Source organism: Mobula hypostoma, chromosome 13 (assembly GCF_963921235.1).
Source record: "Mobula hypostoma chromosome 13, sMobHyp1.1, whole genome shotgun sequence".
NCBI classification, from domain to species: Eukaryota; Metazoa; Chordata; class Chondrichthyes; order Myliobatiformes; family Myliobatidae; genus Mobula; species Mobula hypostoma.
Genome location: NC_086109.1, coordinates 97,553,170 through 97,571,797, shown reverse-complemented (window position 1 = coordinate 97,571,797; position 18,628 = coordinate 97,553,170). Strand labels below are relative to the sequence as shown.

The window sequence follows — 18,628 nt, the reverse complement described above, 5'->3', positions numbered from 1 at the left end:
ATTATAAGTATGAATCCTTTGATTAAGGGTTCTATCAGAAGAATTTATAATTTACTATTACAATGGGATAAGCGTCCTTTGTCTAAGATTAAACAGGATTGGGAAAAGGAACTTAATTTGACTTTTATGATGGAGGATTGGATGCGGATATTGAAGTTGGTTAACTCTTCTTCAATTTGTGCTAGCCATTCATTGATTCAATTTAAAATTGTACATCGTTATCATTTGACAAAGGAGAGACTTTCTAAAATCTTTCCTAATGTTGATAGTCATTGTGATAGATGTAAAACTGAGATAGCACACTGACACAGATGTTTTGGTCTTGTTCTATATTGGAACAGTTCTGGAAGTCGGTTTTCTCAACAATTTCTAAAGCACTTAAAATTAATTTACAACCTAATAAATTAACTGTGCTTTTTGGAATAGTTCCTCAAAATATTCATGATATTTCGGTGTCTGACCAACATGTTATTGCATTTGTTACATTGATAGCTAGGAGGGCCATTTTGTTGAAGTGGAAGGATACATCAGCTCCCACTTTGTCACAATGGTTCTCTCAAGTGATGCTATGTCTTAGTTTGGAGAAAATTAGAAGTCGAACCTTTGAACCTTTATTTGACTTTGAGAAAAGATGGGGCTCATTTGCTCATTAGTATCATTTGAGTTAATTGATATAATTTTTCCACGATCTAATTGTAAATTTTTTTAGTATATTTTCTTTTCTTGCTGGCGGTTTGATGTTTATTTTTAGAAGCTTTTTGTATGACGCATGGCTCCGGGGTTGTACACCTAATGGGTTCTTTTTTTTTTCTCACTTTTCTGCTCAGTAGGTTTTGTTTCGTTATCACAAAATTTTGTTTTCAATCTTTAAGATGATGGTTTTTTTGAGGCATTGTAAGTGTTGTTACTTCGATGTACTTATGTTATTTTTCCTATATATACAATAAAAAGATTTGAAAAGAAAGAAAGAACTCCCAACTCACCAGGTTATACAGTTCATCCGACATTTGCGGCTTAGGGGCACTTGTCCACTTGGCTCCACGGAGAAAGTAGTCCTTAATGATTGGGCGGTATGCCCTGTACTCAAAGAAACGAGCTCTCCAGGCCATTGGTGCCTCAATGATTTCATTACCCACCACCAGCAGAATGTCCCTGGGCATGGCAGCATACATTCCTGTGTGAGGAGAGAGAGAGAGCTCAAGGCAACATCCAGTGCCTCAGTTTGATTATTGGGGGGACAGGGGCAGCCTCAGAAACCCTTGTGTTCATCAATATTATCAATGTGAATGCTTCCAGTGGTCTGCTCTCCCACCCACATTGAAATTACCATCATCGCACTGTGGTTACCATCCATGGTGTCCACACCCTTCACTGATCACTATAACTTCACCCACCCCACTCTTTCTGTCCCACTTTTGAATATAATCAATGTCTCTGTCTCCACAGCTTTCTGTGGGGAAGGATTCTTGATGCATAAATGAGTTCCTCACCATTGTAAATGGGTGACCACATTCTGAAAGGACTCCCCCAACTACCCTCTCAGTCTCTGCCAAGCCAATCCTCCTCAGGTTCCAGATCGACTTTCATTCTCCTGAACCCTGAGACCAAATCTGCAAACTATTCCTCAGCTTGTCCTCTTTCCCCTCCCCTTCCTGTCCAGTCCTGATGAAGGATCTTGGCCCAAAACATTGACTGTTTATTCCCTTTCCATGGATGCTTTCCTGGCCTGCTGAGTTCCTCCAGCATTGTGTGTGCATTCCTCAGAGACTATGCCTTTATTTTACCAAGGATTAAGTCTAGTGTCCCCTGGAAACTCCTCCACAAGTTCACCTATCCTTAAGTAAGGAAACCCAAACCCTCCCCACAGTTCAGAAATGCTCTCAAAGTCCTACTTTTATATTCCCTACCTTTAACTAAAGACCATCATTCCATTACCATTCAACAGCACACGGTAGCTGCTGTTGATTGTACGCACACAGACAGCATTTAAGCAATATTTTATTCTTCCCTCCAAAGTGGATAAGCACACATGACAGTCCACCTGACAAACTTCGTTAGAACCAAGGAGATATACAGCTCAGAGAAAGGTCCTTCAGTCCAACTTGCCCCTGCTGACCAATATACCTCCCTGACCTAGTCCGACTGACCTGCGTTTGACCCATTCCCTCCAAACCTTTCTTATTCACAAACTTTAAATGGGACACTTTGTCCTCATCACAGCTGCTCTTATCCTTAACAAATTTTAATAAAGTTCACAGGCTTGACTCAGCTGAATCAGTGGCATATCAAAGACAGATCCACGTGTTTCAGGTGCCCTGCTCTGCATAGTACTGTGCACAACTCCGAGACACCCCAGATGGTATGACCTCCACAAAGCCCTGATCCCGACATCATCGAGGCTGCCTGGGATTACTGGAAGAGACAGAAGCAAGCAAGACAGCCAAAGTCTGCAGAAGAACTGTGGCAAGTTCTCCAAGGTGCTTACCAACTGATTTTCACATAAAACTGCACGTCAGTGTACCGAAGGGAATTGATGCGGTTTAAAAGGTAAAGGGTGGTCAGACCAGATATTGATTTGATTTAGGTTTTTTTTACTGTTTTCTGCTCTTTATTGTAATTTTTTGATATTTAGAAACTTTTCATTATTTTTGAAAGCATCTTTGATTTACAGATTTTTTTTTTACAAGTGCACATTACTGTATGCTCAGTAGAGGTTTCAGCAGGTGCCTCGCTCGCACCATTGCAAGCTTCTGTGTGGCGTCAGGAACAACTGCTGGACGCCCCACGTCCTGAACTCAAGGAAGGGGAAAGTGACAGAGGGATAGAACCAGGTCGATGGGCTGCGGAGTCTCCTCAGGCTCAGTGTTCCTGACAGAGCTGTTGGCTCATTGTACAACTGCAGGGTAGCCGGGCAAAGAGCAGCAATAGTAACTGTGGTCTCAACTCTGTGGTGGCATTGCCCAGACCCTGGATGGGCACAAGGTGACCAGGTGACCAACTAAAGCCCAGTCATCTGGTTTACTTCATGGCTGAGTGGGGCAATGGTCACTCAGGGAGGTCAGAAGTAGACAAAGTGAAGGTCCTTTGGTGGATGGTGCTGGTGAAACGGCCTCTAGACATGCCTTGTATGGCCTGAGTAAATGGAGATGTTGTGTCCTCTCGAGTTAGCTCAACCTCCCAAACAGAAATTCAAAAAATCCACAATTGCTGGAAATGTGAAATAAAAACAGATATTGCTGAAAACAGGCAGCATCTGCAGGCAGAGGAGCAGTCGACGATTCCTGACAAAGACCCAGTGAAGGGTCTTCAGCTCCAGTCTTTCTCCCCACAGGTGCCACGCTGAACAATTCTGATAGTTGCTGATTTTATTTTTTTTAGTTGAATTCGTCATTCAGCTTTTCACAATATTTTGAGCAAATGCATATTGCATTTACCTGTGGATTCAAAGTCTGGCGTCTTGTAAGTTTGTGACCAGTCAATGATCTCAGGGCGCCTGACAATCACACCCTCACCACGGAGAACGTTACACATTTCTTCAATTTCGTTAACAGCTTTCTTCATGTGCTCTTTAGGAAATCTCTGGCCTCCGTACTGCTGGTAGAAGGGCCAATACTTCTCATAGGTATTGGCCTAAAATAGGAAATCTTCATCAGGGTTCTGCCTGCTGTCAGTAAACTCACAGCATCATTTGTACCCCTGGCTCCACTACAGCCCCACCCCCATCTCATACCCACTGTACACACCCCCACCTCCACCCCTCACCACCTCTCCCTCCCACCCTCATACCCACTATACACACCCCGACCTCCACCCCTCACCACCTCCCCCTCCCACCTTCATACCCTCTATATACACCTCCACATCCAACCACCATCCCCTCCCACCCTCGTATCCACTATATAGACCCTCACCCCCACCTCCAAACACCTACCCCTCCCACCCTCATACCCACTATACACACCCCCATATCCACCCCTCACCACCTCCCCCTCCCACCCTCGTACCCACTATACACACCCCCACATCCAACCACCTCCCCCTCCCACCCTCGTACCCACTATACACACCCCCACCCCCACCTCCAACCACCTCCCCTCCCACCCTCGTACCCACTATATAGACCCCACCCTCACCCTCGTACCCACTATACACACCCCCACCCCCACCTCCAACCACCTCCCCTCCCACCCTCGTACCCACTATATAGACCCCACCCTCACCCTCATACCCACAATACACATCCCCACCCTCATAATCACTATACACACCCCCACCTCCAACCACCTCCCCCTCCCACCCTCACACCCACTATACACACCCCGACCTCCACCCCTCACCACCTCCCCCTCCCACCTTCATACCCTCTATATACACCTCCACATCCAACCACCACCTCCTCCCACCCTCGTATCCACTATATAGACCCTCACCCCCACCTCCAAACACCTACCCCTCCCACCCTCATACCCACTATACACACCCCCACATCCACCCCTCACCACTTCCCCCTCCCACCCTCGTACCCACTATACACACCCCCACATCCAACCACCTCCCCCTCCCACCCTCGTACCCACTATACACACCCCCACCCCCACCTCCAACCACCTCCCCTCCCACCCTCGTACCCACTATATAGACCCCACCCTCACCCTCGTACCCACTATACACACCCCCACCCCCACCTCCAACCACCTCCCCTCCCACCCTCGTACCCACTATATAGACCCCACCCTCACCCTCATACCCACAATACACATCCCCACCCTCATAATCACTATACACACCCCCACCTCCAACCACCTCCCCCTCCCACCCTCACACCCACTATACACACCCCGACCTCCACCCCTCACCACCTCCCCCTCCCACCTTCATACCCTCTATATACACCTCCACATCCAACCACCACCTCCTCCCACCCTCGTATCCACTATATAGACCCTCACCCCCACCTCCAAACACCTACCCCTCCCACCCTCATACCCACTATACACACCCCCACATCCACCCCTCACCACTTCCCCCTCCCACCCACGTACCCACTATACACACCCCCACATCCAACCACCACCCCCTCCCACCCTCGTACCCACAATACACACCCCCACCCCCACCTCCAACCACCTCCCCTCCCACCCTCGTACCCACTATATAGACCCCACCCTCACCCTCGTACCCACTATACACACCCCCACCCCCACCTCCAACCACCTCCCCTCCCACCCTCGTACCCACTATATAGACCCCACCCTCACCCTCATACCCACAATACACATCCCCACCCTCATAATCACTATACACACCCCCACCTCCAACCACCTCCCCCTCCCACCCTCGTACCCACTATACACACCCCGACCTCCACCCCTCACCACCTCCCCCTCCCACCTTCATACCCTCTATATACACCTCCACATCCAACCACCATCCCCTCCCACCCTCGTATCCACTATATAGACCCTCACCCCCACCTCCAAACACCTACCCCTCCCACCCTCATACCCACTATACACACCCCCACATCCACCCCTCACCACTTCCCCCTCCCACCCTCGTACCCACTATACACACCCCCACATCCAACCACCTCCCCCTCCCACCCTCGTACCCACTATACACACCCCCACATCCAACCACCTCCCCCTCCCACCCTCGTACCCACTATACACACCCCCACATCCAACCACCTCCCCCTCCCACCCTCGTACCCACTATACACACCCCCACATCCAACCACCTCCCCCTCCCACCCTCACACCCACTATACACACCCCCACATCCAACCACCTCCCCCTCCCACCCTCACACCCACTATACACACCCCCACCCTCACCACCTCCCCCTCCCACCCTCATACCCACTATACACACCCCCACCTCCACCCCTCACCACCTCCCCCTCCCATCCTCATACCCACTATACACACCCCGACCTCCACCCCTCACCACCTCCCCCTCCCACCTTCATACCCTCTATATACACCTCCACATCCAACCACCACCCCCTCCCACCCTCGTATCCACTATATAGACCCTCACCCCCACCTCCAAACACCTACCCCTCCCACCCTCATACCCACTATACACACCCCCACATCCACCCCTCACCACCTCCCCCTCCCACCTTCATACCCTCTATATACACCTCCACATCCAACCACCACCCCCTCCCACCCTCGTATCCACTATATAGACCCTCACCCCCACCTCCAAACACCTACCCCTCCCACCCTCATACCCACTATACACACCCCCACATCCACCCCTCACCACCTCCCCCTCCCACCCTCGTACCCACTATACACACCCCCACATCCAACCACCTCCCCCTCCCACCCTCGTACCCACTATACACACCCCCACCCCCACCTCCAACCACCTCCCCTCCCACCCTCGTACCCACTATATAGACCCCACCCTCACCCTCATACCCACAATACACATCCCCACCCTCATAACCACTATACACACCCCCACATCCAACCACCTCCCCCTCCCACCCTCACACCCACTATACACACCCCCACATCCAACCACCTCCCCCTCCCACCCTCGTACCCACTATATAGACCCCACCCTCACCCTCATACCCACAATACACATCCCCACCCTCATAACCACTATACACACCCCCACCTCCAACCACCTCCCCCTCCCACCCTCACACCCACTATATACACCTCTACCCTCATACCCACAATACACACCCCACCCCCATGCCTAGATACATACCCCACCTCCACCTCCAGAATACTCACCTCCAACCCAACTTCTCACCACCACCCCCCCCACCCTCATACCCACTATATACACCCCCACCTCCAACCACCTCCCCCCACCACCCTTGTACTCACAATACACACCCCCACCCCCATACCTAGTATACATACCCCCACCCCCACTCCCAGTATACTCACCTCCACCCCCACCTCTCACCCCTCACCACCTCCCCCTCCCACCCTCATACCCACAATACACACCCCCTCACCCTCATACCCACTATACACACCCCCACCCTCACCACCTCCCCTCCCACCCTCATACCCACTATACACACCCCCACCCACACCCTCACCACCTCCCCCTCCCACCCTCATATCCACAATACACACCCCCCCACCCTCACACCCACTATACACACCCCTACCCTCACCACCTCCCCCCACCCTCGTACCCACTATACACACCCCCACCCCCACCTCCAACCACCTCCCCCTCCCACCCTCGTACCCACTATATAGACCCCACCCTCACCCTCGTACCCACAATACACATCCCCACCCTCATAACCACTATACACACCCCCACCTCCAACCACCTCCCCCTCCCACCCTCACACCCACTATATACACCTCTACCCTCATACCCACAATACACACCCCACCCCCATACCTAGATACATACCCCCACCTCCACCTCCAGAATACTCACCTCCATCCCCACTTCTCACCACCATCCCCCCACCCTCATACCCACTATATACACCCCCACCTCCAACCACCTCCCCCCACCACCCTTGTACCCACAATACACACCCCCACCCCCATACCTAGTATACATACCCCCACCCCCACTCCCAGTATACTCACCTCCACCCCTCAACACCTCCCCCTCCCACCCTCATACCCATAATACACACCCCCTCACCCTCATACCCACTATACACACCCCCACCCTCACCACCTCCCCCTCCCACCCTCATACCCACTATACCCACCCCCACCCTCACCACCTCCCCCTCCCACCCTCACAGCCACCCCTACCCTCACCACCTCGCCCTCCCACCCTCATACCCACTATACACACCCCCACCCTCACCACCTCCCCCTCCCACCCTCATACCCACTATACACACCCACACCCTCACCACCTCCCCCTCCCACCCTCGTACCCGCTATACCCACCCCCACCCTCACCACCTCTCCCTCCCACCCTCACACCCACTATACCCACCCCCACCCTCACCACCTCGCCCTCCCACCCTCACACCCACTATACACACCCACACCCTCACCACCTCCCCCTCCCACCCTCGTACCCGCTATACCCACCCCCACCCTCACCACCTCTCCCTCCCACCCTCACACCCACTATACCCACCCCCACCCTCACCACCTCGCCCTCCCACCCTCACACCCACTATACACACCCACACCCTCACCACCTCCCCCTCCCACCCTCGTACCCGCTATACCCACCCCCACCCTCACCACCTCTCCCTCCCACCCTCACACCCACTATACCCACCCCCACCCTCACCACCTCGCCCTCCCACCCTCACACCCACTATACACACCCCCACCCTCACCACCTGCCCCTCCTACCCTCGTACCCACTATCCCCACCCTGGCTGGTGTCACTGAGTGCTCTGCCTGTTCAATATGTTGCTCTTTAATGCAAACTGACTTCCTGTTTGACTGCTAATGTGTACGTGTTCTGTGCTTCAAAGGTGATCAGTGCAGGACCAGCGGGACTAGTCAGTCAAATGGTCCTGTGTAGGAGGGAGGACAGCAGGTGGAGTCATGGCCTCACTGCTGGGACCAGTGAGTTTTCAGGCAGACAGTGAGGGTGGACTCCCCATTCAATGTACACCTCTCCTGCCAACTATTCACCAATGGTCCAAAGTGTGGTACTGATCTAGCCAGCAATGAAGTGCATGACAAACCCTGCACATAAAGTACTCACTCATGCAGAGCTGTGACAATCCAACATTCTCAACCACATTGACACCTGAGAACTCCCCTGGTCCCTTCCTGTAGTACCAACCTTCACTTCCACCGTGAAAGGAGGCACACATGCATTCTCTGCCCGGCCCACAATCACTTCTTCCAGGGTGTCCCACTCATTGTAGGAGCTGACTGGACAATCGTCAGCCAGTGAATCAGCAGTTTTGTCCTTGACATCATCTTCGGCAACACAGGAGCTCTTGGCTGTAGCAGCAGCCCGAGTACTCTGGAACGTTCTCTGCACCCATCCCACCACAGCTCGGCCAATCTGAAAGCACAAGGTGCAACCATCAGGAGCAGCCCAGATGTGGCTGACACTGTGCAGTCCAGTGGTGAGCTTGAAACAGATCTTTCAAAGTCGCAATGCAAGTTGATATGGTGATTAAGAAAGCATTTGGTGTGTTAGCCTTCATTCGTCAGCGGATTGGGTTCAAGACCTGCAAGGTAATGTTGCAGTTCTGTGACACCCTGGTTAGACCACACTCGGAGTGTTGTGTTCAGTTCTGGTCACCTCATTATAGGAAGGATGTGGAAGCTTTAGAGAGGGTGCAGAGCAGATTTACCAGGATGTTGCCTAGATTGGAAACCGTGTCTTATGAGGATAGGTTGAGCAAGCTAGGTCCTTTCTCTTTGGAGCAAAGGAGGATGAGAGTTGACTTGATAGAGGTATACAAGATGATAAGAGGCATAGATGGAATGGACATCTGGAGGCTTTTTCTCAGGGCAGAAATAACTAATACAAGGGGGCATAAGATTAAGGTGATTTTCAAAAGTGTAGGGGTGACGTCAGAGGTAGGGTTTTTACACAGAGAGTGGTGAGTGCATGGAATGTGCTGGCAGGAGTGCTGGTAAAGGCAGATACATTAGGGACTTTTCAGGGACTCTTAGATAAGTAGATGGGTGATAGAAAAATGGAGGCTATGTAGGAGCGAAGAGTTAGATTGATCTTAGATAAGGTCAAAAGGTCAGCACAACACTGTGGGCTGAAGAGTCTATGGTCCATGCCAACCAAGATTCACATTTAAGTGAATCGATTTGCCCTTGTTTGGCCCAAATCCTGAAGTTTAGAGTCTAAGCTTTTCCTACCTATGTACATGTCCAAGTGCTTTTTAAATTCCCAGTCATATTAGAATCTGAATATCAATAACTATCTGAAGCCAACTGTACTTATCAGAAGGTCATGATCACGGTTACTATATGCTGACCATGAATCTCTATAGTTCAACATTTATAAACATGCTGACTGGCAGGAGACAAAGAGTGGGAATAAAGGGAGCCTTTTCTGACTGGTGTTCCACAGGGGCTGTGTTGGAACCGATTCTTTTTATGTTATATGTCAATGATTTGGATGACAGAATTGATGGCTTTGTTGCAAAGTTGAGGCTACAGAAGGATTTAGACAGATTAGGAGAATGAGCAAAGAAGTGGCAGATGGAATACAATGTCAGGAATTTAGTATAGTCATGCACTTTAGTAGAAATGAAAGGGTTGACTATTTTCTAAATGGAGAGAAAATACAAAAAAACTGAGGTGCAAAGGGACTTGTCAGTCCTTGCGGAGGATTCCCTAAAGGATAATTTGCAGGTTGAGTCTGTGGTGAGGAAGACAAATGCAATGTTGGCACTCATTTCAAGAGGACTAGATTATAAAAGCAAGGCTGTAATGTGGAGGCTTTATAAAGCACTGGTGAGGCCTCACTTGGAGTACTGTGAGCAGTTTTGGACTCCTTATCTTAGAAAAGATGCATTGATACTGGAGAGGGTTCAAAGGAGATTCACAAAAATGATTCCAGGATTGAATGGCTTGTCATATGAAAAGTGTTTAATGGCTCTGGGCCTGTATTCACTGGAATTCAGAATGAATGAGCGGTGACCTCATTGAAACCTATTGAATGGTGAAAGGCTTTGATAGAGTGGATGTGGAGAGGATGCTTCCTATGGTGGGAGAGTCTAAGACCAGAGGACAGAGCCTCAGAATAGAGGAGCATCCTTTTAGATCAGAGATGAGGAGGAAATTCTTTAGCCGGGAGTGGAGAATCATCGGAATACTTTGCCACAGCCAGCTGTAGAGTCCAAGTCTTTATGTATATTTAAGACAGAGGCTGGTGGATTCTTCATTGGTCAGGGCATGAAGGGATAAGGGGAGAAGGCGGGAGACTGGGGCTGAGAGGAAAATTGGATCAGCCATGATGAAATCTTATGGTCTTATGATAAATACAGCATATTCTACAGTAATGAAAACAGCTATTTCTATATCATTAGTAACACTAATGTTAATCTGATTGACCATGGCAGAAAGCCACGCTGTATCTTCAACTGCCCGTTCAATCAATTAGATCGGAGTCTGGGTGACTGCGTTGAGAGAATTGTATGTTTGCACAGACTGTCTATTGCCTTTTCCGTGCTAGAAGATGAAAGAAATGTGAATGGTATGTTAATTCTTGTAACCTGATCATCGTTCTGGTACACTGACACGGTTATGGTCATTCATGTCTCAGTGAGAGAGGCCGATCATCTTTCAGTCCTTTTTCTGGATTGGCTATTAAAGGAAAATTGCTGGAGGAGACGTTTCTATTTCTGGTACAATGAGGACAAGATTTGTGAAAGGGGTAACACAGAGCTGCTACTCCAAAAGGAGGCAAGGGGCTCTCGCTTTTAAAAAACAAAATCTTCAAATGTTTCCTCACAGCCGGCAGTTACGTCCTTCACTGGTTCTTTGAGTAATAGCTGGCCTTGATTTAGTTTTAATGATCCCAGCGGTCCGCAGTTAACTTGTCAAACTCGCCGGGGCCAGGATGGGGAGCGCTACTTTCCCACAGCGAGTGACCTTATTTCAACTTAGGCTCCTTCTTCACGGCCTGTCGTCCGCCACACGGCAGTCTGGGCTCAGGACCAGCGCCCTTTCTCCAGCCACCCAGGGGTTTTACCTCTGACTCTGCCCAAACGGAGACAGTCTGCAAGTTTATCCAAACGTTGCTCGGATTTGGCTGTTCACTTCCATACTCCCGGGATGCTGAACTGAAGTGCTGGCGTACGATGCACTGTATCTCCAATCAGAGAGATCGCAGACCAGGCAACAGACAGCTCCTACCTGGGTCTCCAGCAGAAGTGAACACTGATCAATGTTTCTGAGGAGGTTCTCAGAGCTATTCCCTCCACCCTCCACCCGTTACATCTTCTTCAGACGTGTGAAAGTTACGGCGCAGGCCATTCGGCCCGTCGTCTCCACGTTGACCTTTCCCCATCTACGCCAATCCCATTTGCCCTCATCAGAACTATGCAGTTCTATGTCTGTTCATGAAGGCACAGCACCATCCCCTTACTGAACACAGTAACACTGGCCCAGGGACTACAATACCGTCCCCTTACTGAACACAGTAACACTGCCCCAGGGAATACAATACCGTCCCCTTACTGAACACAGTAACACTGGCCCAGGGAATACAATACCATCTCCTTACTGAACACAGTAACACTGGCCCAGGGAATACAATACCGTCCCCTTACTGAACACAGTAACACTGGCCCAGGGAATACAATACCGTCTCCTTACTGAACACAGTAACACTGGCCCAGGGAACACAATACCGTCCCCTTACTGAACACAGTAACACTGGCCCAGGGAATACAATACCGTCTCCTTACTGAACACAGTAACACTGGCCCAGGGAACACAATACCGTCCCCTTACTGAACACAGTAACACTGGCCCAGGGAACACAATACCGTCTCCTTACTGAACACAGTAACACTGGCCCAGGGAACACAATACCGTCTCCTTACTGAACACAGTAACACTGGCCCAGGGAACACAATACCGTCTCCTTACTGAACACAATGAGTCAACCGGTTTTCTGGGCGATTTGCTAGAGGTCTCACTTCCGGTGCTCTGAAATTACTCGCGGCTCTCGAACTCAAACCCCCTGACTAATGAATGCCAACAATCAAACGCCCTTAACCACCCTATCAACCTGCGCTGCAACTTTGAGGGATCTGTGGAGGTGGACCCCAAGACCCTACACTTTTAAATCGTTGCCTGGCCTCATTGGCTAAAATTATTGCCTGCGTTTGCACTTTCAATGTGTTTTCCTGTATCGGAATCAGAATCTGGTTTCATATCATTCGCATATGCCGGGAAAAGGCAGCCTCCTGCTCTTTTCTTTAGTGTTCACTAACAGTTTGCTCGGGCTCCAGGCACCTATGACAGCAGAGCTCCATCAATGTTAAAATGAAGTTCCTGCACCTTCAGTATAGACGGCGACTCCGCACAGGGGCGCTTGAACTCAGCCTGGCGTGTCCTAAACCCCCGGGGTCACGGGCACGGGTCCCACAACAGAAGTAACTGGTTCGGACCCCACCCCGACCCCCACGGACATCAACCCCTCCGCACAGATCACTTCTTCTCAAATCTGGGGTACGGGACCATGATCAAACACCGGGAAAGTGTACAGTCCACACACTCTCACTGTACCGTGTACCCCACACACACTGTGCAGTGTATACAGTGTCCCACACACCCTGTACAGTGTTCCACAGCCCGTGTACAGCATATACAGTGTATCACGCACCCTGCAGTGTTCCACAGCCCGTGTACAGCGTATACAGTGTCCCACGCACCCTGCCCAGTGTTCCACAGCCCGTGTACAGCGTATACAGTGTCCCACGCACCCTGCCCAGTGTTCCACAGCCCGTGTACAGCGTATACAGTGTCCCACGCACCCTGCCCAGTGTTCCACAGCCCGTGTACAGCGTATACAGTGTCCCACGCACCCTGCCCAGTGTTCCACAGCCCGTGTACAGCGTATACAGTGTCCCACGCACCCTGCCCAGTGTTCCACAGCCCGTGTACAGCGTATACAGTGTCCCACGCACCCTGCCCAGTGTTCCACAGCCCGTGTACAGCGTATACAGTGTCCCACGCACCCTGCCCAGTGTTCCACAGCCCGTGTACAGCGTATACAGTGTCCCACGCACCCTGCCCAGTGTTCCACAGCCCGTGTACAGCGTATACAGTGTCCCACGCACCCTGCCCAGTGTTCCACAGCCCGTGTACAGCGTATACAGTGTCCCACGCACCCTGCCCAGTGTTCCACAGCCCGTGTACAGCGTATACAGTGTCCCACGCACCCTGCCCAGTGTTCCACAGCCCGTGTACAGCGTATACAGTGTCCCACGCACCCTGCCCAGTGTTCCACAGCCCGTGTACAGCGTATACAGTGTCCCACGCACCCTGCCCAGTGTTCCACAGCCCGTGTACAGCGTATACAGTGTCCCACGCACCCTGCCCAGTGTTCCACAGCCCGTGTACAGCGTATACAGTGTCCCACGCACCCTGCCCAGTGTTCCACAGCCCGTGTACAGCGTATACAATGTCCCACACACCCTGCCCAGTGTTCCACAGCCCGTGTACAGCGTATACAGTTTACCACGCACCCTGCCCAGTGTTCCACAGCCCGTGTACTGCGTCTACGGTGTATCACGCACCCTGCCCAGTGTTCCACAGCCCGTGTACAGCGTATACAGTGTCCCACGCACCCTGCCCAGTGTTCCACAGCCCGTGTACTGCGTCTACGGTGTATCACGCACCCTGCCCAGCGTATACAGTGCGATACACTCCGTGTACAATGTGTCCAAACACACTGTAACCATGTGCCGCACCCACGTACAGTGTATATCGTGTATCACACAGAGCTCGCTGTACCACACTCCGTCTACAGTGCCCGTACACTGTACAGCGTATACAGTGTACGACACCACCCTGTCGGTACAGTGTACAGTGCACTGTGTACCACATACCAGGCACAGTGTACAGTGCACTGTGTACCACATACCAGGCACAGTGTACAGTGCACTGTGTACCACATACCAGGTACAGTGTACCTATCCTCTACAGCGACAGACCCGCTGTCCGTTTGTTTCCACTTTCCCCGTCTGCGACCGACTCGTGTGTTTTGGGGGTTTTGGCTGTAAACCCGTCTCACGTTTGTTTACCCCACCATTTCTGGGAATTTTAGATCTGGCTTTAACCTGAATTGCGCCGAGCGCCGGTGGATGTAAGCCTGGCCCCGAGCAGGGAGAGTGTAATCGCTGTGAGCAGGCTTGTGCCTCCGGGATACTGACCATGGCTCCTAAGAAGTGGGCGGACTCGGCACCTCTGCTACCTCCGCGCAGACACCGCACCCGGATCATGGTCCTTCTCTGGCCGCACCGTGGTCGCGCTCAGAGTGGGACCGCTCCCAGCCCGACCCTTTAAATCGCGGTCCCCGCTCCCATTGGCTGCTATAACGGCCCCGCCTGACCTTTCCAAAGGAGCCTCAAGATGTCCAAACTTAGAAATCTTAGTGAGAGCTAACCACTGCACCGGCTGGTCCCGGGAGCTCCCAGCGCAGGCGGCGGGACCTTTCCAGCAGCCACGCTGGGGGGCGGGGGAGGCGGGGGTGTAGACGGCGGTACCGCCCAGCCGGGGTCCCCTCCATCCCGAGTTCGACTCCTGCTGCTAGTCCTAATGTTCTTATCGAATGGTGGAACAGGCTCGACGGGCCGGATGACCGACTTCTGTTCCGGTTCCTTATCTTCTCATCACTATTCCCTCCTTGAACTCACTGATTTTAATGCTTTTAACTACAGTGTATTCCGGCAGGAACTCATACAGTTCCTGCAACTCCACACATAGATTACCGCATTGACTGACAGAACCTCTCTTTTCCCAACTAAACTTTTATTCTTAATGTGTTTTTAGAATATCTTAGGGTCCTTCTTTACCTTATTTACCAGGGACATCTTAAGGCCCATTTTTGGGCTAACAAATTCCTTCTCAATTTTCTCTGCAGCATCAGAGGTTGGCTATGGTCTGATAGAAGTGTACAGTGTGAGACATAGATATGGTCGATAATGGAGTCTTTTCCCTAAGGTGGAAATGTCAAATACTAAAGGACATTACTTTAAGGTGACAGGGCGAGAGGACAATGCAGATCCATGACACAAGAGATGCTGGAAATCCAGAGCAACACACACAAAATGCTGGAGGAACTCAGCAGGTCAGGCAGCATCTGTATAAATAAATAAGCAATTGACTTTTCAACCTGAGACCTTTCTTCAGGATTGGAGAGGAACTGGGGTTGGGGGGGGGGGGAGAAGAAGATGTCAGAATAAAAGGTGGTTGGGGGGGGGAAGGTGAAGATCTATGAGGCAAGTTTGTCTTTTGCAGAGACTGATGGGCGCCAGGGGAGATGCTGGAAACATATACGATTGGGAGTCATTTCCACAGGCACGTGGACAGGCAGGAAACGGAGGGACAAGGACCAAGAAGACGCCGATGAGATGAGTTTAAATCGGCATCAAGTGGGAGAACAGTGGGTGGAAGAGGTTGTGTCTGTGCAGATGTTCAGACAGCAGAGCTCCACAACGATGGACACTCTGCCGCACGTCTGCCTGAGTCTTGTAACCATGTCCTGTACTCTCATCGGAAGCAGTGGTCCACCAACCCTGGGAAACTTCATTCTGCACTTCCCTCCAATAAACAACCATTCTGTAACATAGCCAGTTTTCCATTCATTCTGCCTCTTCACATCAGTCAGAATACTTACAACATAGTAGGGCATTTGACTCATGGTGTCTGAACTTGTCAGAAAAGACAACACAAGCCAGCCACGAGAGCGATGTCAGAAGAATGGAGGGTTAATGTTGCTGCTTTATTCACAAAGAGCAGCAGGAATAAAACTGGGAACTAGAGGCTGGTGGTAGGTCATCTACTGAGGATTCCAAGGGACAGGATTTGTGTTCACTTGGAAAGGCAGGGACTGATTCAGAATAATTAGCATGATTTTGTGCAGCAGAGATCACATCTCACAAGTCTGTTTGATTACATTTCTGAGGAGGTAGCTAAGACAGTTGATGAAGGCAGAGCACTAGATAAGGTTTATATAGAACTTAGTGAGGAAAAAGGCAAGGTTCCGCATGGTAGACTCATCAGAAGGTCAAGGCATAAGAGATTGGCTCACCTGCACTCTCCTTTCATGGACATTGACTCACCTGCACTCTCCTTTCATGGACATTGGCTCACCTGCACTCTCCTCTGGTGGACATTGGCTCACCTGCACTCTCCTTTCATGGACATTGACTCACCTGCACTCTCCTTTCATGGACATTGACTCACCTGCACTCTCCTTTCATGGACATTGGCTCACCTGCACTCTCCTCTGGTGGACATTAGCTCACCTGCACTCTCCTCTGGTGGACATTGGCTCACCTGCACTCTCCTTTCATGGACATTGACTCACCTGCACTCTCCTTTCATGGACATTGACTCACCTGCACTCTCCTTTCATGGACATTGGCTCACCTGCACTCTCCTCTGGTGGACATTGGCTCACCTGCACTCTCCTCTGGTGGACATTGGCTCACCTGCACTCTCCTTTCATGGACATTGGCTCACCTGCACTCTCCTCTGGTGGACATTGGCTCACCTGCACTCTCCTCTGGTGGACATTGGCTCACCTGCACTCTCCTTTCATGGACATTGACTCACCTGCACTCTCCTCTGGTGGACACTGGCTCACCTGCACTCTCCTTTCATGGACATTGACTCACCTGCACTCTCCTCTGGTGGACACTGGCTCACCTGCACTCTCCTTTCATGGACATTGACTCACCTGTACTCTCCTTTCATGGACATTGGCTCACCTGCACTCTCCTTTCATGGACGTTGACTCACCTGTACTCTCCTTTCATGGACATTGGCTCACCTGCACTCTCCTTTCATGGACATTGACTCACCTGCACTCTCCTCTGGTGGACACTGGCTCACCTGCACTCTCCTTTCATGGACATTGACTCACCTGTACTCTCCTTTCATGGACATTGGCTCACCTGCACTCTCCTTTCATGGACATTGACTCACCTGTACTCTCCTTTCATGGACATTGACTCGCTTACACTCTGCTTCCTTATGCTGGATACAAACACAACTAGAAGCAGGAAAAATTATTTGTCTCTTTTGCTTCCTCCCAAAGCAGATCTGACATTGTCATGGTCCGGTCCATAAAATCCACATTCCGGTTCACCATCTGGTCCGTGGACTCAGGACTCTAGGTCTTCCAGCTGTCCCTCGTTTGGTTGAGTTTATCATAGGCACCTGATTCCCATCTTTGGGCTTGGAATATATATAGCCTTGGGCTGGAATGTGGGCTGCTGGTTTGTCTTGTCAGTCCCCCTTGGAGCAACCTGCTGATGGAAGGCTAGTGAAACCACTTGTGATCTCTAGGCCTGGTTGGAGGACCACTGCTTCATGGAGTCTTGTTGCCACTTGTTGGAGTAGTCTTTGCGGCAGGGATTCAGCTGTTTTCTGGGCCAGCTGAGTGGCCATCAGCAACTCCGAGCTAGGTAGGGATCTGGCTGTTTCTGTAGCCAGTGGAGGTTGCTGGCTGTTACTGTGACTTGGACTGACCCTGAAGCAGAGATGGAACTGTCTGTCGTTCTTTGGTGTTTGTATCTTCTTGGCCTCGCCTCCGTGGGGTAACTCAGGCTGTTTTGCCATTGCCCTGTGGGGGCACATGTCTTTGCCTCTGTGGGGTAAGTCTGGCCGTTCTACCATTACACAACAGGTGGACCTGTCCGACCTTGGTGTGGAGAGGTTGAGTCCCGGCTGGTCTAGGTATAAGTCCCAGCTCTATGTCTATATACTGTCCTGTCTCATGTTGGTGTCGTGTTAATGATGAGTCCCGGCTCTATATTGATGTTCAGTTCCCAGTCGGTGTCTCAGCTCCAGCCTCTGAGTTATCAGCCTCCGCATTTCAAGATGAGGATCCCGCAGCCGAGCTCCAGGAACCCTAGCCTCGAGGATCCCGCAGCCGAGCTCCAGGAACCCTAGCCTTGAGGATCCCGCAGCCGAGCTCCAGGAACC

The 18,628-nt window shown here is 51.2% G+C and overlaps 1 protein-coding gene across 2 annotated transcripts in view; it reads right to left on the bottom strand.

The window, feature by feature from the left end:
* The window catches only part of gatm (glycine amidinotransferase (L-arginine:glycine amidinotransferase)), a 47,371-nt gene that overhangs the window by 15,762 nt on the left and 12,981 nt on the right, over positions 1-18,628 (bottom strand). Inside the window, exons 1-4 of one of the 2 annotated variants that reach the window (XM_063066314.1) lie at positions 14,848-15,098; positions 8,769-8,996; positions 3,435-3,630; positions 984-1,174 (exon numbers count right to left, since the gene is read on the bottom strand). In XM_063066314.1, coding sequence (XP_062922384.1) covers positions 984-1,174; positions 3,435-3,630; positions 8,769-8,996; positions 14,848-14,916 — 684 coding nt within the window. In that variant the 5' untranslated portion in view covers positions 14,917-15,098. Of the gene's footprint in view, positions 1-983; positions 1,175-3,434; positions 3,631-8,768; positions 8,997-14,847; positions 15,099-18,628 lie in introns of those variants that run through there. The other variant, XM_063066316.1, reaches the window with a different exon arrangement.